The sequence below is a fragment of the Oncorhynchus tshawytscha genome, linkage group LG04 (assembly GCF_018296145.1).
Source record: "Oncorhynchus tshawytscha isolate Ot180627B linkage group LG04, Otsh_v2.0, whole genome shotgun sequence".
NCBI lineage: Eukaryota > Metazoa > Chordata > Actinopteri > Salmoniformes > Salmonidae > Oncorhynchus > Oncorhynchus tshawytscha.
In genome coordinates, this window is record NC_056432.1 from 33,477,502 (window position 1) to 33,502,220 (window position 24,719).

Sequence of the window (24,719 nt, forward strand, 5' to 3'; positions counted from 1 at the left end):
AAATACAGGTGTGCCAAGCTTGTGGCGTCATACCCAAGAAGACTTGAGGCTGCAATCGCTGCAAAAGGTGCTTCAACAAAGTACTGAGTAAAGGGATATGTTTTTAATTTTTTTTTATACATTTGCAAACATTTCTAAAAAACTGTTTAACCCATAATGGGTTATTGTGTACATTGATAAAAATGTAATCAATTTTAGAATAAGGCTGTAACGTAACAATGTGGAAAAAGTCAAGGGATCTGTATACTTTCCAAATGCGCTGTGTGTGAATGTTGTTCATCGACTATAGCTCAGCTTTTAACACCCTAGTGCCCTCCAAGCTCATCACTAAGCTCGGGGCCTTGGATCTGAACTCTTCCCTGTGCAACTGGGTCCTAGATTTACTGACGAGACGACCACAGGTGCTGAGGGAAGGCAACAACACATCCACCATGCAAATCCTCAACATGGGAGCCGCCCAGGGGTGTGTGCGCTCAGCCCCCTCCTGTACTCCCTGTTCACCCATGACTGCTTGGCCACAGAGGACTTCAACTCAATCATCAAGTTTGCTTGTGACACGACAGCGGTAGGCCTGATTACCAACTATGACAAAACAGACTACAGGGAGTTCATAGCCCTGGTGGAGTGGTGATAGGTTATTTTCCTATCCCTTAACATCAACAAAAGGAGCTGATTGTGGACTACAGGAGACCGAAGGAACATGCCCCCATCCTCATCTACAGGGCCGCAGTAGATACAGTCAAAAGTTCCACTGCATACCCTTCACTGAGGACCTGAAATGGTCTCATCACACCGACACTGTGGTGAAGGTGAAACAGCGCCTCTACAAGCTCAGGTGCCTGAAGAAATTTGGCATGGCCCCTAAGACCCTCAAAGTTCTACAGATGCACCATTGAGTGCATTCTGTTGGGCTGCATCACCGTCAGGTACGGCAACTGCACTGCCCTCAACTGCATGGCTCTCCAGAGGGTGGTGCTGTCAGCCCAACGCATCATCGGAGACACGCTGCTATCTGCCATCCAGAACTCTGTATCAAAGGAAGGCCAAGAAGATCATTTAACTTCGTAAATGTAATTGAAAATGTGATATATATATATATATGCGTATCACTCCTGTGTTCCAATGGCATGTGTGTTAGGTAATCCAAGTTTATAATTTTAAAAGGCTAATTGATCATTAGAAAACCCTTTCGCAATTATGCTAGCACAGCTGAAAACTGTGGTGCTGATTAAAGAAGCAATAAAACTGGCCTTCTTTAGACTAGTCGAGTATCTGGAGGATCAGCATTTGTGGGTTCGGTTACAGGATCAAAATGGACAGAAACAAAGCACTTTCTTCTGAAACTTGTCAGTCTGTTCTTGTTCTGGGAAATGAAGGCTATGCCATGTGAGAAATAGCCAAGAAACTGAAGATCTCGTAAAACGCTGTGTACTACTGTCTCTAACCAGAATAGAAAGAGTGGGAGGCCCCGGTGCACAACTGAGCAAGAAGACAAGTACATTAGAGTGTCTAGTTTGGCATGGCACCTTGAGAAACAGACGTCTCAAGTCCTCAACTGGCAGCTTCATTAAATAGTACCTGCAAAACCAGTCTCAATGTCAACAGTGAAGAGGCGACTCCAGGATGCTGGCCTTCTTGGCAGAGTTGCAAAGAAAAAGCCTTATCTCAGACTGGCCAATAAAAAGAAAAGATTAAGATGGTCAAAAGAATACAGATGCTGGATGGACAGAGGGAGGCCAGCATCCCGGAGTCACCTCTTCACTGTTGATGTTGAGACTGGTGTTTTGCAGGTACTATTTAATGAAGCTGCCAGTTGAGGACTTGAGGCGTCTTTTCAGCCATACCTGTTGCTGACAGGTGTATAAAATCGAGCACACAGCCATACAATCTCCATAGACAAAAATTGGCAGTTGAATAGTCTTACTGAACAGCTCAGTGACTTTCAACATGGCACCGTCATAGGATGCAACCTTTCCAACAAAATGTCTGCCCTGTTAGAGCTTCCCCGGTCAACTGTAAGTGATGTTATTGTGAAGTGGAAACATCTAGGAGCAACAACGGCTTAGCTGTGAAGTGGTAGGCCACACAAGCTCACAGAATGGGACCGCCGAGTGCTAAAGCGCATAGCAAGTAAAAATCGTCTGTCCTCGGATGCAACACTCACTACAGAGTTTCAAACTGCCTCTGGAAGCAACGTCAGCATAAGAACTGTTCGTTGGGAGCTTCATGAAATGGGTTTCCATGGCTGAGCAGCAACACACAAGCCTAGGATCACCATGCGCAATGCCAAGCGTCGGCTGGAGTGGTGTAAAACTCACCGCCATTGGACTCCGGAGCAGTGGAAACGCTTCACCATTTGGTAGTCCGACTGCCAAACCCAGATTTGTCCAATGCCAGGAGAACTCTACCTGCTCGAATGCACAGTGGCAACTGTAAAGTTTGTCGGAGTAGGAATAATGGTCTGGGGCTGTTTTTCATGGTTCGGGCTAGGCCCCTTAGTTCCAGTAAAGAGAAATCTTTACGCTACAGCATAAATTACATTCTAGACAAATCTGTGCTTCCAACTTTGTGGCAACAGTTTGGGGAAGGCCCTTTCCTGTTTCAGCATGACAATGCCCTGTGCACAAAGTGAGGTCCTTACAGAAATGGTTTGTCAAGATCGGTGTGGAAGAACTTGACTGGCATGTACAGAGCCCTGACCTCAACCCCATCAAACACCTTCGGGATTAATTGGAATGCCGACTGTGAGCCAGGCCTAATCGCCCAACATCACTAATGCTCTTGTGGTTGAATGGAAGCAAGTCCTTGCAGCAATGTTCCAACATCTAGTGGAAAGCTTTCCATAAGACTGGAGGCTGTTATATCAGCAAAGGGGGGACCAACTCCATATTAATACCCATGATTTTGGAAGGAGATGTTTGACAAGCAGTTGTCCACAGTGTATATCAGTGTAGTTATGTACATAAAGAGATTCTCCAATACTTTTTAGCCAGTAGTTCTTAAAGTGGTCCCTGGAAATTGTGTACTAGGTCACATACAGTGGGGCAAAAAAGTATTTAGTCAGCCACCAATTGTGCAAGTTCTCCAACTTAAAAAGACGAGGCCTGTAATTTTCATCATAGGTACACTTCAACTATGACAGACAAAATGAGAAAAAATAATCCAGAAAATCACATTGTAGGATTTTTAATTTATTTATTTGCAAATTATGGGGGAAAATAAGTATTTGGTCACCTACAAACAAGCAAGATTTCTGGCTCTCACAGACCTGTAACTTCTTCTTTAAGAGGCTCCTCTGTCCTCCACTCGTTACCTGTATTAATGGCAACTGTTTGAACTTGTTATCAATATAAAAGACACCTGTTCACAACCTCAAACAGTCACACTCCAAACTCCACTATGGCCAAGACCAAAGAGCTGTCAAAGGACACCAGAAACAAAATTGTAGACCTGCACCAGGCTGGGAAGACTGAATCTGCAATAGGTAAGCAGCTTGGTTTGAAGAAATCAACTGTGGGAGCAATTATTAGGAAATGGAAGACATACAAGACCACTGATAATCTCCCTCGATCTGGGGCTCCACGCAAGATCTCACCCCGTGGGGTCAAAATGATCTCAAGAACGGTGAGCAAAAATCCCAGAACCACACGGGGGGACCTAGTGAATGACCTGCAGAGCGCTGGGACCAAAGTAACAAAGCCTACCATCAGTAACACACTACGCCGCCAGGGACTCAAATCCTGCAGTGCCAGACGTGTCCCCCTGCTTAAGCCAGTACATGTCCAGGCCCGTCTGAAGTTTGCTAGAGAGCATTTGGATGATCCAGAAGAAGATTGGGAGAATGTCATATGGTCAGATGAAACCAAAATAGAACTTTTTGGTAAACACTCCGTGTAAAGGAAAGAATGAATGGGGCCATGTATCGTGACATTTTGAGTGAAAACCTCCTTACATCAGCAAGGGCATTGAAGATGAAACGTGGCTGGGTCTTTCAGCATGACAATGATCCCAAACACACCGCCCAGGCAATGAAGGAGTGGCTTCGTAAGAAGCATTTCAAGGTCCTGGAGTGGCCTAGCCAGTCTCCAGATCTCAAACCCATAGAAAATCTTTGGAGGGATAAAAAACATCACTGCTCTAGAGGAGATCTGCATGGAGGAATGGGCCAAAATACCAGCAACAGTGTGTGAAAACCTTGTGAAGACTTACAGAAAACATTTGACCTCTGTCATTGCCAACAAAGGGTATATAAAAGTATTGAGAAACTTTTGTTATTGACCAAATATTTATTTTCCACCATAATTTGCAAATAAATTCATTAAAAATCCTACAATGTGATTTTCTGGATTTTGTTCTCATTTTGTCTGTCATAGTTGAAGTGTACCTATGATGAAAATTATCTTTTTAAGTGGGAGAACTTGCACAATTGGTGGCTGACTAAATACTTTTTTGCCCCACTGTATGTGCAGATACAGTGGGGAGAACAAGTATTTGATAACCTGCAAAATCGGCAGTGTTTCCTACTTACAAAGCATGTAGAGGTCTGTAATTTATATCATAGGTACAACTTCAACTGTGAGAGACGGAATCTAAAACAAGAATCCAGAAAAATCACATTGTATGATTTTTAAGTAATTAATTAGCATTTTATTGCATCAGAAAAGCAGAACTTAATATTTGGTACAGAAACCTTTGTTTGCAGTCATCATACATTTCCTGTAGTTCTTGACCAGGTTTGCACACACTGCAGCTGGGATTTTGGCCCACTCCTCCATACAGAACTTCTCCAGATCCTTCAGGTTTCGGGGCTGTCGCTGGGCAATACAGACTTTCAGCTCCCTCCAAAGATTTTCTATTGGGTTCAGGTCTGGAGACTGGCTAGGCCACTCCAGGACCTTGAGATGCTTCTTACGGAGCCACTCCTTAGTTGCCCTGGCTGTGTGTTTCGGGTCGTTGTCATGCTGGAAGACCCAGCCACGACACATCTTCAATGCTCTTACTGAGGGAAGGAGGTTGTTGGCCAAGATCTCACGATACATGGCCCCATCCATCCTCCCCTCAATACGGTGCAGTTGTCCTGTCCCCTTTGCAGAAAAGCATCCCCAAAGAATGATGTTTCCACCGCCATGCTTCACGGTTGGGATGGTGTTCTTGGGGTTGTACTCATCCTTCTTCCTCCAAACACAGCAAGTGGAGTTTAGACTAAAAAGCTCTATTTTTGTCTCATCAGACCACATGACCTTCTCCCCATTCCTCCTCTGGATCATCCAGATGGTCATTGGCAAACTTCAGACAGCCCTGGACATGCGCTGGCTTGAGCAGGGGGACCTTGCGTGCGCTGCAGGATTTTAATCCATGACGGCGTAGTGTGTTACTAATGATTTTCTTTGAGACTGTGGTCCCAGCTCTCTTCAGGTCATTGACCGGGTCCTGCTGTGTAGTTCTGGGCTGATTCCTCACCTTCCTCATGATCATTGATGCCCCACGAGGTGAGATCTTGCATGGAGCCCCAGTCCAAGGGTGACTGACCGTCATCTTGAACTTCTTCCATTTTCTAATAATTGCGCCAACAGTTGTTGCCTTCTCACCAAGCTGCTTGCCTATTGTCCTGTAGCCCATCCCAGCCTTGTGCAGGTCTACAATTTTATCCCTGATGTCCTTACACAGCTCTCTGGTCTTGGCCATTGTGGAAAGGTTGGAGTCTGTTTGATTGAGTGTGTGGACAGGTGTCTTTTATAGAGGTAACGAGTTCAAACAGGTGCAGTTAATACAGGTAATGAGTGGCGAACAGGAGGGCTTCTTAAAGAAAAACTAACAGGTCTGTGAGAGCCGGAATTCTTACTGGTTGGTAGGTGATCAAATACTTATGTCATGCAATAAAATGCAAATTAATTACTTTATTTTTTATCACTATTTTTGTTTTAGATTCCGTCTCTCACAGTTGAAGTGTACCTATGATAAAAATTACAGACCTCTACATACTTTAAGTAGGATAACCTGCAAAATCGTCAGTGTATCAAATACTTGTTCTCCCCACTGTATGTGCACCACGTCATTGCTCTCGCGCTCTGCTGTGTGTGCATGATGCACCTCTTGCTAGCTGTCACTCATATGGCGAGGGGCTGAAGCTCATTGGCTGAACTTAAATTGGTAGGGGGCAGGCCCATGTGAGGGAAAATAGCACAGCTTCCCAAAAAAGTTGCTTTCAAACTAGGGATTTCGTGGCTAATTGAGGTAAGACAGTAATTTTGCATGTATGAACTACACATTGACACATTCAGCCCAAAGCGGGAGGTTTGAAATATACTTAGTAGTCCCAAAGGCACAAGGCAGCACGCCAGTGCGCCCTTCTTGCTGAGAATTCATCAGATCAGGCCACACTCCAACTCATTCTCCATAGTTTTTCCTAAGTAAAACCACATCTCCAATCCATGGCTAATTTAAGGAAGGGCCCATTTTAGCTAGCTAGCTATCGGAGGACAACACAACGAGATGCAACAATTTAAGTTTCTGTCAGGGACGTATGCTCTCATTGGGAAAATTGCCAAAATTGAAGCTGGCTTCCCTTGACTTTTTGTTGGTGTGCCAGGACCATTCAGTGTTTAGCTCAATGCTGATTGGCAAATGCTCACCGGCTTCCCTTGTTTTCAATGCTACGGGCGGCAACAATGTCATACTTGTTTGGACCAGACAGTATCAGATAGACGGCCTACACTTAGAGACAGAGGGGCGCTGTTTCGGAAAATTATGAAACACTGAGGCAAAATTGATTTTTTTTATTTTTATTGTTTTTTTTGGTGGGGGAAGCCTGGCTTTCTTGGCATCCATGAATTGGGATCCAATTCACACGAGGGATTTTATTTTGTCCCCCTCCCCCAATATTTTGTTGGACAAAATGACTGTAAAAACACCAGAAAATCAGCTTCAAGTCATTTTAATTTTGAAAAAAATAAGTTCCAAAGTATTCCCACGCATTATAGAGAGATATGTGATCGTAAGCGAGGTTTAAAATGATTATTATTCAGGTCAATTTACAATTATGTTCCCGCCCCCTGACCATCCGCTCAAGAAAAAGAAAAAACCTTCCGGTAGGTTTTTGCCCCAACCCTAATCTAGCGCACTGGATTCTTAATAATTAGTTGTTGAAAAGCTGAACCAGAACAGTTAACTGGGGTTGGAGCGAAAACCTACAGGAGGATAGCTCTCAAGGAACAGGGTTGGAGAGCCCAGATCTAGTTGATGATCCCTGCCCTAGGGAGTCCTGTCAGTGAGTGTGGTTTTCTGTAGCTTCCAGGGGTGGGGCAGGGGCTTCGTTTTTTACATGGTCGTCCAGCAGACCCATCTGAGAATGAGAGAGGGAAAACATTAAAGTACACTGAACTAAAATATAAATGCAACATAACAATTTCAAAGATTTTACTGAATTACAGTTCATGAGGAAATCTGTCATTTGAAATAAATGAATTTGTCCTTAATCTATGATTGGGAATACAGATATGTATCTGTTGGTACGGCTGTGGTGGTCATGAAATTTTGTCAGCTGGTGATTGTCAACCAAATAACTGTCATTCTCACACGGTATTTACCATTAATTAACAAACACAGCCTACAAGCCATTTTAAAAAGTCCATGTAATATAGCCTACACCTTTAGACCTTAAACCGTGCTTCTACACCTGCATTGCTTGCTGTTTGGGGTTTTAGGCTGGGTTTCTGTACAGCACTTTGAGATATCAGCTGATGTACGAAGAGCTATATAAATAAATTTGATTTGATTTGAAACAGGTCTAAAGGAGCATGATATGAAGAAAAGAATAGCCTACTCTGAGTTGTCATGTTAGGTCCTGGTGTGGCTATGCCAAATGGCTGTGGGTTACACTAGTTTATTTAGCAGACAAGATTTGCTTATAATTCCATGGCATTATTTTTTAGTATGAAGAATAAAATAAATATTTTTTCAACCATTTGAGGGAGTGCGCACAAGGCTTATTCTATGTTGAGCGGCTAACAAGAAATACATTTGAAGTCAGAAGTTTACATACACTTAGGTTGGAGTCATTAAACCTCAGATTGTTTTTGTTGTAGACCTCCACAAGTCTGGTTCATCCTTGGGAGCAATTTCCAAATGCCTGAAGGTACTACACGTTCATCTGTACAAACAATAGTACGCATGTATAAACACCATGGGACCACGCAGCCGTCATACCGCTCAGGAAGGAGATACGTTCTGTCTCCTAGAGATTAACGTAATTTGATGCGAAAAGTGAAAATCAATCCCAGAACAACAGCAAATGACCCTGTGAAGATGCTGGAGGAAACAAGTACAAAAGTATCTATATCCACAGTAAAATGAGTCCTATATCAATATAACCTGAAAGGCCACTCAGCAAGGAAGAGGGGCGCACTGTTCCAAAACCACCACAAAAAAGCCAGGCTACGGTTTGCAACTGCACATGGGGACAAAGATTGTACTTTTTGGAGAAATGTCCTCTGGTCTGATGAAACACAAATAGGACTGTTTGGCCATAATGACCATCGTTATGTTTGGAGGAAAAAGGGGGAGGCTTGCAAGTCAAATAATTTGTTCTATTTTTTATTAGCGGCCGTCACTCCAATTGCATAGCCTATAGAAATGTAGCGCAACATGAGCTCTAATGAAGTGTTTGATTAGATTTTCAAACTCATTTGCATTGATGTCAGAGTGATTAGAGGGACAATAGAGTGCTGAGTACCAGGCAGTTAGCAAGTTTGGTAGGCTACTAATGACCAGTAGCAGAATCAGAGCTTGGAGAAGCCTAATTACCGTGACTAAATGGTCATGTGGAATTTTACTGCCTTCATGACGATAATACAGTCACCGTAACAGCCCTTGGTCACCGATACCTTAAAAAAAAGTAGGGAATTGGATCAGAAAGGGACCACCCTTTGCATCATGCAACTCGACATCTTTGAGTTGATCAGGCTGTCGATTGTGGCCTGTGGAATGTTGTCCCACATCTCTTCAATGGCTGTGCGAAGATGGGAACTGGAACACACCGTCATACTTCAATCCAGAGCATCCCAATCATGCTCAATGGGTGACATGTCTGGTGAGTATGCAGGCCATGGAAGAACTGGAACAATTTCAGCTTCCGGGAATTGTGTACCGATCCTTGCAAAATGGGGCCGTGCATTATCATGCTGAAACATGAGGTCATGGCGGTGGAGGAATGGCACGACAATGGGCCTCAGGATCTTATCACGGTATCACTGTGCATTTAAATAGCCATCAATAAAATGCAATTGTGTTCATTGTCCGTAGCTTATTCCTGCCCATACCATAACCCCACCATGATGCACTCACCCACACAACACCATTCATGCTGTCTGCCAGGTACAGGATTAATCCACAAAGAGCAGACTTCTCTAGCGTACCAGTGGCCATCAAAGGTAAGCATTTGCCCACTGAAGTCGGTTACGACGTAGAACTGCAGTCAGGTCAAGACCCCGATGAGTACGACAAGCAAGCAGATGTGACGGTTTGTGCAAACCCACAATTTTATCAGCTGTCCGGGTGTCTGGTCTCAGATGATTCCACAGATGAAGAAACTGGATGCGGAGGTTCTGAGCTGCCGTTGTTATACGAGGTTTGCGGTTGTGAGGCCGTTTGGACGTACTGCCAAATTCTCTAAAACGACGGAGACGGCTTATGATAGAGAAATTAACATTAAATTCTCTAGAAACGGCTCTGGTGGATATTTCTGCTGACATCTGTGACATTGTGTGATGTGGTTTGTGTAATAATCATGCTGTTTAATCAGCTTGATATGCCACACCTGTCAGGTGTATGGATTCTCACTAACAAGGATGTAAACAAATTTGTGCACAAAGTTTGAGAGAAACAAGATTTTGTGCGTTAAGGAAAATTGCTGGGATCTTTTAATTCAGGTCATGAATTAGGACTCCTACATGTTGCGTTTATATTTTTGTTAAGTGTATAAAAAAACATGCAGTTTCCCGGAAACAGATTAAGTCTAGTCCTGGACTAAAAAGCACTTTCAACAAAAGTGCTTTAATCTCTGTCCGGTAAACCACCCCTTTAAGTTTACGTTTATTTTAATGTGTTTTCAAATTAAATAAGCAGTAGTGCAGCATGCGATGAGGAAAGGAATTACCAACGCTAACTACTGTCCAATTCAGATATTGATCAAAATACTTATGTTGAGGATATCATATATGCTGCATCCTGTATATATTTACTTAAAAAAAAGAAATTGACACTTTCTGCATCTACTTTACATCTGTGGAGTCAACAAGCTTGTGACAAGCGTGTTTGACTTGATGTGTTGACTTGCCTCCCGGGGTTTGTAGACTCCTAGTTGGAGGCGACAGCAGATGACGTCCACCAAGAAGCCCACCATTCCATGGATCATACCTGTATGGAGAGGACAGAGAGAAGTCTTAAGGCTTCCAAATGAATCAGTTCGGCTGGCGCCTAGACGAATTCGAACAAGTGTACTTGCATACTCCCTTAAAAATACATTCACTTGAAAAACAAGTAGAAAATTGGCAATAGTACCGTTTTTCCATTTTGAGACGCCGCAGCCAGCATATACTTGCTCAAAAGAGTCAGAATTAATCTAAGCTAACGCAAATCTCATTAATTTTGGCGTTTTTGCATAGATGTTAGTTGCTCAATTTCACATCTAAGATGTTTGGTGCAGTATTCCTCAAAAAAAATGTGTATGAAAACGAGTCGTCTCTTGTTGAATGACAGACTTTATTGAAGAATCCCTACTTTCGACCATTCACCGACAAAGGAGCGTAGACTTCGGCTTGTCTGGAGAAAAAATGTTTTGAGCGACAGCCCCCCCCCCCAAAAAGCATTTCCCGAAGTCCAAAACGAACAAGAAGTTATGATAATATACAGTACCAGTCAAAAGTTGACACACCTACTCATTCAAGGGTTTATTTTTTTAAACTATTTTCTACATTGTAGAATAATAGTGAAGACATCAAAACTATGGAATCATGCTGAAACCCATAAAGTGTTAAACAAATCAAAATTATTTTAAATTCTTCAAAGTAGCCACCTTTTGCCTTGAGCTTTGCACACTCTTGGCATTCTCTCAACTAGTTTCATGAGGAATGCTTTTCCAACAGTCTTGAAGGAGTTCCCACATATGCTGAACACTTGTTGGCTGCTTTTCCTTCACTCTGTGGTCCATAATAATTCCAAACCATCTCAATTGGATTGAGGTCGGGTGATTGTGGAGGCCAGGTCATCTGATGCAGCACTCCACCACCTTCTTGGTCAAATAGCCCTTACACAGCCTGGAGGTGTGTTGGGTCATTGTCTTGTTGAAAAACAAATGATAGTCCCACTAAGCGCAAATCAGATGTGATGGCGTATTGCTGCAGAATGTTGTGGTAGCCATGCTGGTTAAGTGTGCCTTGAATAAAATAAATATATATATATATATATTTTTAATCAGACAGTGTCACCAGCATAACACCTCCACCTACATGCTTCACGGGAGGAATCACACATGCGGAGATCATCCATTCACCTACTCCGCCTCTCACAAATACAGCGATTGGAACCAAAAGGCTCAAATTTGGACTCATCAGACCAAAGGACAGATTTCCACCGGTCTAATATCATTGCTCGTGTTTCTTGGCCCAAGCAAGTCTCTTCTTATTATTGGTGTCCTTTAGTAGTGGTTTCTTTGCGGCAATTAGACCATGAAGGCCTGATTCACGCAGTCTCCTCTGAATAGTTGATGTTAATGTCTTACTTGAACTCCGAAGCATTTATTTTAGGCTGCAAGCTGAGGTGCAGTTAACTCTAATGAACTTAACCTTTGCAGCAGAGGTAACTCAGGGTTTTCCATTCCTGTGGCGGTCCTCATGAGACAGTTCCATCATAATGCTGGATGGTTTTTGCGACTACACTTGAAGAAATATTCAAAGTCCTTGAAAATTTCCGGATTGACTGACCTTCATGTCTTAAAGGAATGATGGATTGTCGTTTCTCTTAGCTTATTTGAGCTGTTCTTGACATAATATGGACTTGGTCTTTTACCAAATAGGGCTATCTTCTGTATACCACCGCTACCTTGTCACAACACAACTGATTGGCTCAAACACATTAAGGAAAGAAATCCCACAAATGTACTTTTAACAAGGCACACCTGTTAATTGAAATGCATTCCAGGTGACTACCTCATGAAGCTGGTTGAGAGAATGCCAAGAGTGTGCAAAGCTGTCATCAAGGCAACAGGATGCTACTTTGAAAGAATCTCAAATATAAAATATTTTGATTTGTTTAACACTTTTTTGGTTACTACATGATTTCATAGTTTTGATGTCTTCACTATATGCTACAATGTAGAAAATAGTCAACATAATGAGCAGGTGTGTCCAAACCTTTGACTGGTACTGTATGCGCTAACTCTCCCGAACTGTTTAGGCTGGGAAGCATGCAGACGCCTTTAGACGTCACAAAATTATAAGGATGATTTTTACAACTAGTGTTCAGTGATTATTTTTGCCTAAAGTGCTTTGGATAGGTGTGGGTCCCGTTAGGTGTGTAGTAAATCAGGGTCGTGTTCATTAGGCACTGAACATCAGAAAACAGACAAACAGGAAGGGACTACCTGGACCTTTTCCATTGCACAACATTTTTGACGATGTGCCCTAATGATAATGACCCAGGTGGACATACTTGGGGTGTTTTCCCTAGGAAGCAAATGGGACAAAATAGGGAGGGACTAACCTAAACTTGTCCAATAAGAGACATGTTTTTGTTGCAAAACATTTTGCAACATTACACACTACTGAATACACCCCTGTCCACTTGTTGCCAGCTGTGTGTGGGTACCTGTGGTGGAGAAAATGCCTCCGATGATGCCACAAAGCCTGACGAGGAACCTCCACAGGGGCATGTGCTGCTCGGTGACTTTCACCATCAACGAGCTGATGTCATACTTCATAAAGATCCCAGATACTCCGTGGCTGCCCACCGCGTGGTTGATCACCCGCTCCTACACAAACAGGGTGAAACGATGACGATACACCCACACCTTCAGTTCATCCACACACACAGCATAGACCTTGTACACTCAAATAAACACACATCCTGGACCTACCCTTTCGGTGACAGAGTACTGGTTTGTGTCTGCTGAGATCTGGTAGGTGTTCAGTTTGGTGGGCACTATGGTGATGAAGTACTGAAACATCTGATTGTCTGATGAGGATCAACGGAAAACAGTCCATACATGAATATATATTCTTTAATGAAGGATGAAATTAACAAAGTTACAATTCCTATACAATGTCCCAATTTCTTCATAACATGTTGAGGCAGACAAACTACTTCCCCCAAAATCGATGACTTATCTATCTGTGCATTTAGGAAGCCTGTCATGTATCCTGTTTGATGTGACGTGACAAAGCCTTGGGTTTAAATACTATTTGAAATATTTCCAATGCTTTGATAATTGACTGGAGTGCCAGGTGTGTGGGGATTGCACTTTTGGAACTTTTCTATTGAGCTTGCCTGTTACAATGGAAACAATCAAGCATGGCATCAGTATTTGAATTATTTTGAATGATATTTGTACCCAGGACTTACGGTCAGTGCAGACTTTCTCTGTCCCGTCCAGAGGGTTGATGATCCCTGGGATTTCCTCTCCGAACGACAGGTGGTCAATGCGATGGGAGAAGTTGTACGCTGTAATCAACAACAAATCAGAACAATCATTAACTCCAGGTCTAGGGATATCGTCAGGTTTAAATGTGTTAACTCAATCGATGACATCATAGTTCCATCATAACTTACATTTGTTTAGGATGTTTTTATGTATCATGTATGGGAGTTAAACTCTAAACAAAGAAACTTACTATCGTGGCTGACGAGGGCCGCTAGATGGGCGTGGCCTCTAGGATGTGGGATAGCCCTGTATGTGATGTGAAAAGGTCAAGCTTGCGGAAACTCCTCCCACATAGGGCATGATAACTCATATTCCAGAGTCAAACATCTAGGTCATGTTCATTAGGCACCCAACGGAGAAAACAGACAAACAGGGACGGATAACCTGGAAACACTCATTGTGTTCATTAGGGCACACTAGCTAGAAGTTAGTTGTAGAGAGAGGAGCGGTGACCTACTTGCCCACAGTGATGTGGAAGTTGCCAGCCACCTTGTTGACATAAAGATGGCCGTGTATCCTGCAGGCCGCAGGCGACTGGGAGGGGCTGTCCTCTCTCGAAGGAGAATAGAGGGGAAGAGAGTCACTTCAATAACATAACCGTAATCATTCAATACAGTTTATCAATTACTTCAATACCTAACTTCACTCAAACACACACACTGTCACAGCAAAGCTGTATTATTTTTTCCAGACCTGGGAGGAAGGGCGGTGGGGGATCCTTTCAGGACGGTCTTGAAGATCACATCCTGCAGCGAGTGTTCCTCCCTAAGACGGTCCTGGATCATCAGCAGAGTTCTGGGGGAGGAAAGGGAGATTAGTGAGCAAGGGAAAGGTTAAACATGGGAGTGTTGTAGAGGGGAGTCACTATATAGGAGTGAGAAGTTATAACAGATGGTCAATGGATAGCCTTCACTCCACCATACTGTCTTTACTTTATTAGGTTTATTTGACAGATATTATGCATCATGATTAAAATGTGTGAAAATGTGCCACATGTAGCCAACCATCTCATCTTTTGCTTCACTGTATGCAACATTACCATTTTAGTTGTGCATGTGCAGATGCATTCTGGTGGTGCATTTTTATACTGTCAGGAGACATATATTGTGGCTGAAATATCTTACCTGTGCCACAGCCTTTGCTGAGGAGAGAGGTCAAAGGTGACCTGCAAGGTGACCATGGGAAAAAATATTAAGAAAGGGCATTGTCACTGGAAAGATATTCTGATGAAATTTATGGAACCCTGAATTCTCACCGCACTTGCATCTTGTCATTGTCTTTTTACTGTTCTTAACTGACTGGCCTGGTTAGGCTGCTATAGCAGGTACCAGACAGAGTCATACTTACTGGCTCATAATGTAGGCCATCTGAAGCTACCATGGTCTCTGCCAAGTCTAGGACATCTGCACCTACAACTACATACAGCCACCCAGACAAACAGCAAATCAATGAATAATATAATCAATCAATATGACATGATGGAAGAGAAGGGCAGCCTACAGTCAATGGCTTCATACAACACTACTGAAATGATAATTCTACTGCCGACAAACACAATCACATTATATCCTAGATGTCCATGTCTAGGCCTAAATTGTGAGAGCAACCTTCAAACAGTGTAAATACTTACATTGACACCTCATGGCAACTGTGATGTCTATGTTTATTCTTAATTTACTGCAAAAGAGAGAAGATTGTGTTAGTTAGCTCTATAGTGCACTTGGAGCTGTACAGTAAGTATTTCCCTGCTGACGTTGCCCAGCTAACTCAAAAATGATATGCCAGACTGTTGCGTTTGTGTTCATTAGGCACCAAACGGAAGCAAATGGACTGAAACTGGTAGGGACCAACTAACATTCACTTTCCACTGCAAAACACTTTTTTGTTTTTTAAAATCTCTTTGGTGCCTAATGAACATGACCATGGTCTTGAGAGTTGTTTTTTACCTGGAGAAGTCTTTATCGACTTCATACTCATACTGCATCCACGTGTCTCGATACACAAAGAACTCAAGGAAAGCCAGCAGAGCCATGGCTGTGAAGGCTATCAGGGACACTGAAAAGACAGCAAAGGAGGAGTGATGTAGAAGGCCAAGTTTACAACTGGAGTAGGCTACTCATTGATTAAAATAAGCAAACAGGTACATGACTATACTAGGGTTGGCCTAGATGCTCTGTTCTAAACTTTACCCTACAGTATTTGTTATTGTTTGTCCATTGCACTTATACTACGGTTTACATCGTTGATGGACTCGAGGTGTTGGGTTACTCTTAATAGCATACATTAATTTAACATTTTACAATGTATCCAATCTATAATTTTAATAATAGTTTATTTACAATTCATATTTACATTGGCTAGTTAATAACGCACCTGTTCCCCCACTGGCTGTGGTTTCCACATAGCTCTCTGGAACCTTGGGGAATGCATCCAGCTCCTTCACCAAGGTTAGAGCCTTCTTCCGGGACACTAGTCTCCTCATCTTGTTTGGGGCAAGCGTCCACTGGATCCCTCATGCATTAAATCTTTAAGTTCAACATAGAAGTAAACTGTGTTATATAGCCTAGCAATCTTATACAAATAATGTCATATCCGAATAATTTTAACAGTGGCCGCTTGAAGGGACGATATTTCCTCTCTAGCAAACAAGAATGGCAAGTTTAAACCCTCCCATATTTCTGGCCACAGGTATGCAGAATATTCTGAGCCACCACCTGGCACTTTTTACATTCTGTTTGCCTATTGACGTTTCCCAGCTGACTAGAAGCTGGTAGTTAGCTAGCTATCTTGGCTACCGGTAGCTATCAAACCCGGCTGTGTATTTTATAATAGTCATACTTCGGTCGTTACTTTCTCGGGTGCCCATTCATTTTCGCCATAGAGGGAAATCCATTTTTTGTATCAATCCATTGTTCTATGCTTGGTTCAGGATTGAAACATCTGGATACTGCGTTAGTTGTTGCAACAAAAAAAAACTGCCGCTGGTAACCTTTGACCTGGTGTACTACCATAGACGTTTGAGTAGAGTGCATTCATTTTGCCACAGCGCCCTCTGGTGATCAACAGTAAGCAGACTGACTCCGCGCACAGACATCCGTTCTTCTTCGGTGGGGTTTATCGGCGGTTGGCATCCAACGTTATGGTGCATTACCGCCACCTACTGTTTTGGAGTGTGGGTCAGAGACAGGGAGAAACTAAATCCTACCTGCCAGCCCCATTGCTCTTAAAAAAGATAAAATATTTGAGACTATATCTAATGACGTTCTACTAGATATACTCTTTTAACAAATATTCTGTATCCCCTTCTCTCTCATACTAGATCTCAACCTCTCCCTTTCTCTCCAATAATGTCCGCACTGTAACAATACATGCTCCACGGTCTGTTTCCTGGCAATACATTTTCCTGTTGGATACTTTCCTATCACATGTAAGGTCTTATTCAACTGGCTGTGTCCCACCCTTAATGTTGTAAATATTCCTGCCGTTCTCCCCTCCCCAACTTTCCTCTGTACTTGAAATAAAATCCTGCCCTTAGTATCTCTATTCCACTGCTCCTGCCATTTCTCCACCATCACTGTCCATATCATGCTTTTTGCCTCTGCCTTGCTCATTGAAACTACCACATCAACATCCCGACTACTCAGTGCTTGTTTAGCCAGTACATCAACTGCCTCGTTCCCTTACACTCCCACATGAGCTGGGGCCCATGTAAATATTATCTGTATACCCATTTGTTTACTCCTGCCATGGGTTTGTAGCAACTCATAAAGCAGGTTGTGTCTGCTACGTGATATAAAGGACTGGATACTCCTTAGCACTGCACATGAATCAGAGAAAATAACGACTCTTTCTGGCTTAACTTCCTCCACCCACTGCAAGGCCAACAGTATGGTCATCATCTCCGCTGAATATACAGCCAGATGATCTGTAATACGTTTCCTGACTCTCACCCACATTCCTGCACTACAAATACTGACCCAGTACATCCTGTCCTTGGATCTTTTGAACCATCTGTGTAGACGGCCACAAAATTCTGATACACAGTATCCAGATGTCTCTTAAACCAATCAGATGGATCAACACCCTCCCTATCTTTCTGTAGTCTCTCCAACACTTCTAGATCAACTACTGGAGGTGGGAGTAGCCATGGTGGATTTACAGGAATAGCTACCATTGGACTAAACTCCCTTCCATACAATCCCATCTCCTTCGCCTGGGTATTACCCACCCACCCAAAGCTTGTGTTCGGTCTTCGCTCATGTTCCCAGCATGCCTGTAAAATTCCTTTCGCAGGCTGAGACACCCCATGTCCCTATAGGCGGACCCAATAATACATTGCCAGCTGCTGTCTCCTAATCTGCAATGGCATTTCCCCAATCTCCACCTGTAGTGCAGCCACTGGGGAGGTCCGGAACGCCCCACTGCATATTTAGAGTCCTTGCCCCTGTTTGACATCTAGCCTTTCCAATGATGTCCGGGCTGCCGAACCATACGCTATACTGCCATAGTCTATTACAGATCGGATCAATGCAACATACATGGTCCTCAATGAGGCATGCCCAGCCCCCCACTCCTTCCCTGTCAGACAGCGCATCACATTTAGTATCTTCTTACACTTTCCCACCACTCTCTCAATGTGTTCTGCCCAGGCCATTCTAGAATCAAAGTATACTCCAAAGAACCTGAAGGCCTCCACCCGCTCCAAGTTTCTCCCATATAACCTCAAGCATAACTTATCGCCCACCTTCCTCCTGGTAAAGAACACTGTCAGTTCTCTACAGAGAACCTGAATCCCCACATTAATGCCCACCGCTCAACCTCATCAATTGCTTCCTGTATCTTCCTGACTATATATGGTACATTTCCTCCTCTCTTCCATAAGGCCCCATCATCTGCAAATAACGACCTCCCAATATCCGGCTGTACCTGAGAGTAAACATCATTGATCATGATTGAGAACAACAGAGGACTAATCACGCTCCCCTGCGGTGTACCATTATCCACCATGTAGCTGCCTGATAGAGACTTCCCCACCCTCACCTGGATAGACCTTCCAAACAGGAAATCCTTTATCCAGTTGTATCAAGCTTGATTAACAACCACTCCTTCCACATCATATCATATGCCTTATCCACATCACATGCCTTATCCACGTAAAAAAAAATACAGCTACAACACTCTCCTTGTTCATCTGAGCCTTCCTGACCTCTGCTTCTAAGCAGAGCACTGGGTACATTGTTCCCCTACCCTTCCTGAATCCGCTCTGATGTGGCAATACTGACCCCCTGCTCTCCAGGAAGTAAGTTAGCCTCTCCGTTATCATACACTCCATAATCTTAGTGATGTTAAAGCTATTGGCCTATAGCTTGTTGGCCTTGTTGGGTCTTTCCCTGGCTTCCGGATTAGTACCACTACTGCCTCCTTCCAGCTGCCTGGTAGTTTCCCCTCCTCCCACACTCTGTTGTACAACATCAATATTTGATCTAGTTCCTCATCACTAAGATGGGCCAACATAACATAGCACACCTCATCTTTCCCAGATTAATTTAACCCAGCCTTACCTATTGCCCTGTTCACCTATGCCATTGTAAATGGTGCATTCAACACATCATTTACATCCTCCCTCCTATCCAGCACTCCAGGATGCTCCTCTCTCGTTCTCTCTCTCCCCCTCATCTGACAAATTTGCCTAGCTATGCACTTGGACAAAGGCTTTGGCCATCATCTCTGCCTTCTCCTCTTCTGTTACTGCCACATCCTTCCCACTCATCAACACTGGATAATCCCAATCCCCTTCTGACCCCACTCATCTTCTTAATCATCCCCACACTTTTCCCACTGGTGTCGCCCTTCCAATGGTGTTACAGAACCGACGCCAACATGACCTCTGTCTGATGAATAGTTCTCTTCACCAGCACCTGCTTATTCTGAATCAGATGTTGGAAGTTGTGTCCTTTTCAGTACTCTAAATTAGAGGTAGACCGATTTTGATTTTTCAACGTCGATACCGACAATTGGAGGACCAAAAAAAGCAGATACCGATTAATCAGCCGATTTATATATATATATATATATATATTTGTAATAATGACAATTACAACAATACTGAATTAACATTTATTTTAACTTCATATAATACATAAATAAAATCTATTTAGTCTTAAATAAATAATGAAACATGTTCAATTTGGTTTAAATAATACAAAAACAGTGTTGGAGAAGGAAGTAAAAGTGCAATATGTGCCATGTAAAAAAAGCTAACGTTTAAGTTCCTTGCTCAGAACATGAGAACATATGAAAGCTGGTGGTTCCTTTTAACATGAGTCTTCAATATTCCCAGTTAAGAAGTATTAGGTTGTAGTTATTATAGGACTATTTCTTTCTATACCATTTGTATTTCATATACCTTTGACTATTGGATGTTCTTATAGGCACTATAGTATTGCCAGCCTAATCTCGGGAGTTGTTAGGCTTGAAGTCATAAACAGCACAATGCTTGAAGCACAGCAAAGAGCTGCTGGCAAACGCAGGAAAGTGCTGTTTGAATGAATGCTTACAAGCCTGCTGCTGCCTACCACCGCTCAGTCAGACTGCTCTATCAAATATTAAATCAAAGACTTAATTATAATATAATAAACACACAGAAATACGAGCCTTGGGGCTTTAATATGGTCAAATCCGGAAACTATCATTTTTGAAAACAAAACGTTCATTATTATTTCAGTGAAATACGGAACCGTTCCGTATTTTATCGAATGGGTGGCATCCCTAAGTCTAAATATTGCTGTTACATTGCACAACCTTCAATGTTATGTCATAATTATGTACATTTCAGGCAAATTAATTACGGTCTTTGTTAGGAACAAATGGTCCTTCACACAGTTCGCAACGAGCCAGGCGGCCCAAACTGCTGCATATACCCTGACTCTGCTTGCCCAGAATGCAAGAGAAGTGACACAATTTTCCCCAGTTAAAATAAATTAATGTTAGCAGACAATATTAGCTAAATATGCAGGTTTAAAAATATATACTTGTGTATTGATTTTAAGAAAGGCATTGATGTTTATGGTTAGGTACACATTGGTGCAACGACAGTGCTTTTTCGCAAATGCGCTTGTTAAATCATCACCCGTTTGGAGAAGTAGGCTGTGATTCGATGATAAATTAACATGCACCGCATTGATTATATGCAACGCAGGACAAGCTAGATAAACTAGTAATATCATCAACCATGTGTAGTTAACTAGTGATTATGTTAAGATTGATTGGCTTTTATAAGATAAGTTTAATGCTAGCTAGCAACTTACCTTGGCTCCTTCCTGCACTCACGTAACAGGTGGTCAGCCTGCCACGCAGTCTCCTCGTGGATTGCAATGTAATCGGCATCCAAAAATGCCTATTACCGATTGTTATGAAAACTTCAAATCGTCCCTAATTAATCTGCCATGTCGATTAATCGGTCGACCTCTACTCTAAATGCCCTGTTCCTACTCCTCACCATTGCCCCACACTCCTTTGTCCTCCACGGGACTGCATTCCTCCTCCTCTCTGAACTCTTAGGTATAGCCTCAGTAGCTTTCCCCACTAACGCTGTTCTCACCCAGTTATTCATACAATCCACTTCCCCTTTCAAATCCACCCGAGCCATCACCCGCTCACTTAACTCCTGAAACTGATCCCACTTTGCCCTTTCAAACACCCACCTGCCTACCACTGACACCTCCTCCTCCCTCTGGCCTACTGTGCATACTATGGGGTAATGATCACTCCCTACTGTCAACTCCTCCCAGTCACAGATTCCTGTCATCACACTAGATACCCGAGAGGTCCAATCCAAACTCTTTCCCTGTAACTACATCAATCCTGGTCCCTCGGCCATCATTCAGGCACACCAGATCTTTAACTTCTTTCAGATTTTCCATCACCTGGCCATTTCCATCCATCCATCCACCCCCAGAGCGTGTTGTGGACATTAAAATCCCACACATATTACCTTACTTCTATCCTGGCCCTCCACCATCTCCAACTTTTCTTGGTCTAATACCTGAAATTATAGTAGTTAACTACCATCTCTCCTCTCAACCACACTGCCACCACCACATATTCCTGTTCAATACCTTTACCTAGCATCCTGTATGGAAGTCCTTGCTTTATTAAGGTGGCACATCACCCCTTCCCCTCTGTCCCTATGTGTTATTAACTCCACATTCGGTTTGAGTCATGTTTCCTGCACACAAATCACATCAGGCTTAGCTGGCATATCCACAATTAAATTATTTAACTCCTGCCCATTAGCCAACAGGCTTGGAGCATTCCATTGTAGTACTACCATCATAATTAAGATCCAGTAATACAGGACTCCACCCTCGGCTGATTGAGGTCATCTTGAACCTCTTCCCATGTCAAGCCTGTCATACTCAGATGTCTCCCAGCAGCACCCACTATTCGCTTAATCTTCTCCGTTTTAGACTTTACTTCAGCGGTGCTGTTGATAACTCCTGCTATGAACGTCACCAGCTTTCTCTTATCTATGTATACCATATCGCCACCCACCTGCCCCGTAATCCCCATCTAGATGCTCCTACCCATCCCTCTCTTGAACCTGTACATCTCTGGACCTGAACCACCCTCACTGCCTCCGCATAAGACACCCTTCTCTCACTTGTTGCACCACCACTGCCTGCTTCATAGCCTCACACACACTATATGCCACATTATGAACTATGGTTACTTTATTTTGGCAGTACCTGGTCCTTGAAGTGTAACGGTATAGACGGGCTATCTGCCCTAACTCCACCCCTTATTGTTTGCAATCTATGAACATTCACTAAAACGCCTCCTGTCAAATTGTCCCTTATCTCTTGAATGCTAACACTCACAGGCACTCCTGTTTATCACCCCTTTAATCCACTGCTTCCCTGCTTGATCACTCCAGCTGCTCGACAACACCTTACACTTCCCTATTTGCTTCACTCCGAGAGCTTTCTCCCTCTGCGTCATGTCCTTACAGAACACCAACAAACTACCATCTCTTAACGCTTTAGCATTGACAACTTCCCCAGTCAACTCTTTTATCACAGCCTTCAACCTTATCGGACTCATCGCCCCTACTCCCCCTTCCTTCCTAAACTTCAGAATCACTTTCTGTTCCTCCTCACCTCCATGCGTGTCATCTTGCCCTCTCTCGGCACTTTCTACCTCAGTTTCTAACGCGAGCTGCAGTTCCGTGTTGCTCTCCTCAGACTTCCTTTTCTGCCTCCTCTCTGCCTCCAAAGACCTCTCGCTCCCCTTCAAACCCCTACTCCCTTTCTCTCCCGCTTTCTTTTTCTCTTTCTTACTCCCTCCTTTATTGTACCACTATACTCCATACTTTCTTCTCCTACCATCTCTGACCCAATCACAACACAGCAGTGCCGAACCGCCGCCACACGGAGTAAAGTGTGATTGCTTGTTTTTCCGCTAATTCTAACTGTTAACACAACGTCGCTTCCGTTTAGCTTGCAAAGTGGAAAACAACCCTTTATACTGTAGCGCCTCCCCTCACGTCCCACAGACATCCACATGAGTGCCCATCGAAGTCATTCCATGAAACATGTGAACATTGTAATTTACAACTAGGCCTATTTGATAACCAACTTTTCTTGACCGTTGTATTCCTGTCATTGGTCAATTTGCACATAACTCACTAGGCGCACACTGGTTGGATCAACATTGTTTCCACGTCATTTCAATGAATTTACGTTGAACCAACGTGAAATATATGTTGAATTTAGGTCTGTGCCCAGTGTAAAGCTACTATAGTTATACAGTACAGCTACCAGAGGCGCAACTTTCACTGGGGACGGGACATGCCTCCCCCACATTCTGAAATTGCGTTTTTGTCCCCACTAGTTTAATCATTGGAATGTGATACAAAATTAGGCTATGGTTTGCTTTAGGACCATGCGGACGCCTCCGAGTGGTCGGGTCGGCTGTTTGGAGTGTTTATCCGACTGAATAAAAAATATATATATATCCTCCCTACTTCTAAAACTGAAAGTTCGCGCCACTGATAGTTACTATACTATGCTCTCACATTTCCAAGTTTTCAATGTTTTCCTATTGAGGTACTGTAACTAAAGATGGTTTAGTATGAAGAGTATGAAGTATGAAGATGGTTTAGAAAGTCTGCTTTTAACCTATGTTTTGTTAGGTTTAGTCATAGAGTTGTATATAGGACTCTTGTGCCCAAAAGCCAGTTTTAGCATGGGCAGCGCCATTGAGGACTTTCACCATTTTGAAGTAGTCAACTGGGTGAGACCACTGAGATATTTATGAACTGGAGATCATTTCCAAGATGACAGACTGTTGTTTTCAACGTAATCCACTCACGGTCCCATATGCTGTTTTGTGGTGGTTGCCATCTGCTAAACAGAGCCGATAATGTCTGCACACTCAGTGCGCACTGGAGTAGCAGCGACATCATCATCCAGAAACACGACAAACATTGAATGAATATAACATTTTAATATCTTCAGCTGTGAGTGATGGGAAAAAACAAGCATAGTGCTTGCAACTTCAGGGTTATGGGTTCGATTGTGGGTTTGACCAACTGGCAAGTGTCTTCACTGACAGTTTCAAACTCTCCCTGACCGAGTCTGTAATACCTACATGTTTCAAGCAGACCACAATAGTCCCTGTGCCCAAGAAAGCGAAGGTAACCTGCCTAAATGATTACCGCCCCGTAGCACTCACGTCGGTAGCCATGAAGTGCTTTGAAAGGATGGTCATGACTCACATCAACAGCATCCTCCCGGATACCCTAGACCCACTCCAATTTGCATACCGTCCCAACAGATCCACAGATGACACAATCTCAATCGCACTCCACACTGCCCTTTCCCACCTGGACAAAAGGACTACAGCTCAGCATTCAACACCATAGTGCCCACAAATCTCATCACTAACCCTGGGACTAAACACCTCCCTCTGCAACTGGATCCTTGACTTCCTGACGGGCCTCCCCCAAGTTGTAAGGGTAGGCAAC

General features: G+C 43.2%; 1 protein-coding gene across 3 annotated transcripts; it reads right to left on the minus strand.

Annotated features, from left to right (window-relative positions):
* Positions 1 to 6,918: 6,918 nt before the first annotated feature.
* Positions 6,919 to 23,133, minus strand: LOC112248593 (endoplasmic reticulum-Golgi intermediate compartment protein 2). 3 transcript variants are annotated; one of them, XM_024417745.2, is made up of 14 exons: positions 22,852 to 23,133; positions 16,067 to 16,218; positions 15,640 to 15,748; positions 15,324 to 15,370; positions 15,041 to 15,108; positions 14,818 to 14,858; positions 14,387 to 14,488; positions 14,151 to 14,246; positions 13,884 to 13,939; positions 13,615 to 13,713; positions 13,130 to 13,227; positions 12,862 to 13,024; positions 10,334 to 10,413; positions 6,919 to 7,342 (listed from the first exon to the last, which is right to left on the minus strand). In XM_024417745.2, exons 2-14 carry the CDS (start codon positions 16,173 to 16,175, stop codon positions 7,265 to 7,267), a joined length of 1,146 nt encoding a protein of 381 aa, XP_024273513.1. In that variant the 5' UTR covers positions 16,176 to 16,218; positions 22,852 to 23,133; the 3' UTR covers positions 6,919 to 7,264. The 3 variants fall into 3 exon arrangements, with proteins under 3 accessions (XP_024273513.1, XP_024273514.1, XP_024273512.1); XM_024417746.2 differs by having other exon boundaries at positions 21,001 to 23,133; XM_024417744.2 differs by lacking the exon at positions 22,852 to 23,133 and adding an exon at positions 16,532 to 16,695.
* Between the last annotated feature and the right edge of the window lie 1,586 nt (positions 23,134 to 24,719).

What these genes read in the sequence shown, in the direction of transcription:
- LOC112248593 (XM_024417745.2), bottom strand. Translation starts at nt 16,175, where the DNA reads ATGAGGAGACTAGTGTCCCGGAAGAAGGCTCTAACCTTGGTGAAGGAG. An exon ending in GTCGATAAAGACTTCTCCAG is followed by an intron (nt 15,371 to 15,639) that starts GTAAAAAACAAC and finishes TCTCTTTTGCAG; the next exon opens with TAAATTAAGAATAAACATAG. An exon ending in GGCCCTCGTCAGCCACGATA is followed by an intron (nt 13,714 to 13,883) that starts GTAAGTTTCTTT and finishes TGTTGATTACAG; the next exon opens with CGTACAACTTCTCCCATCGC.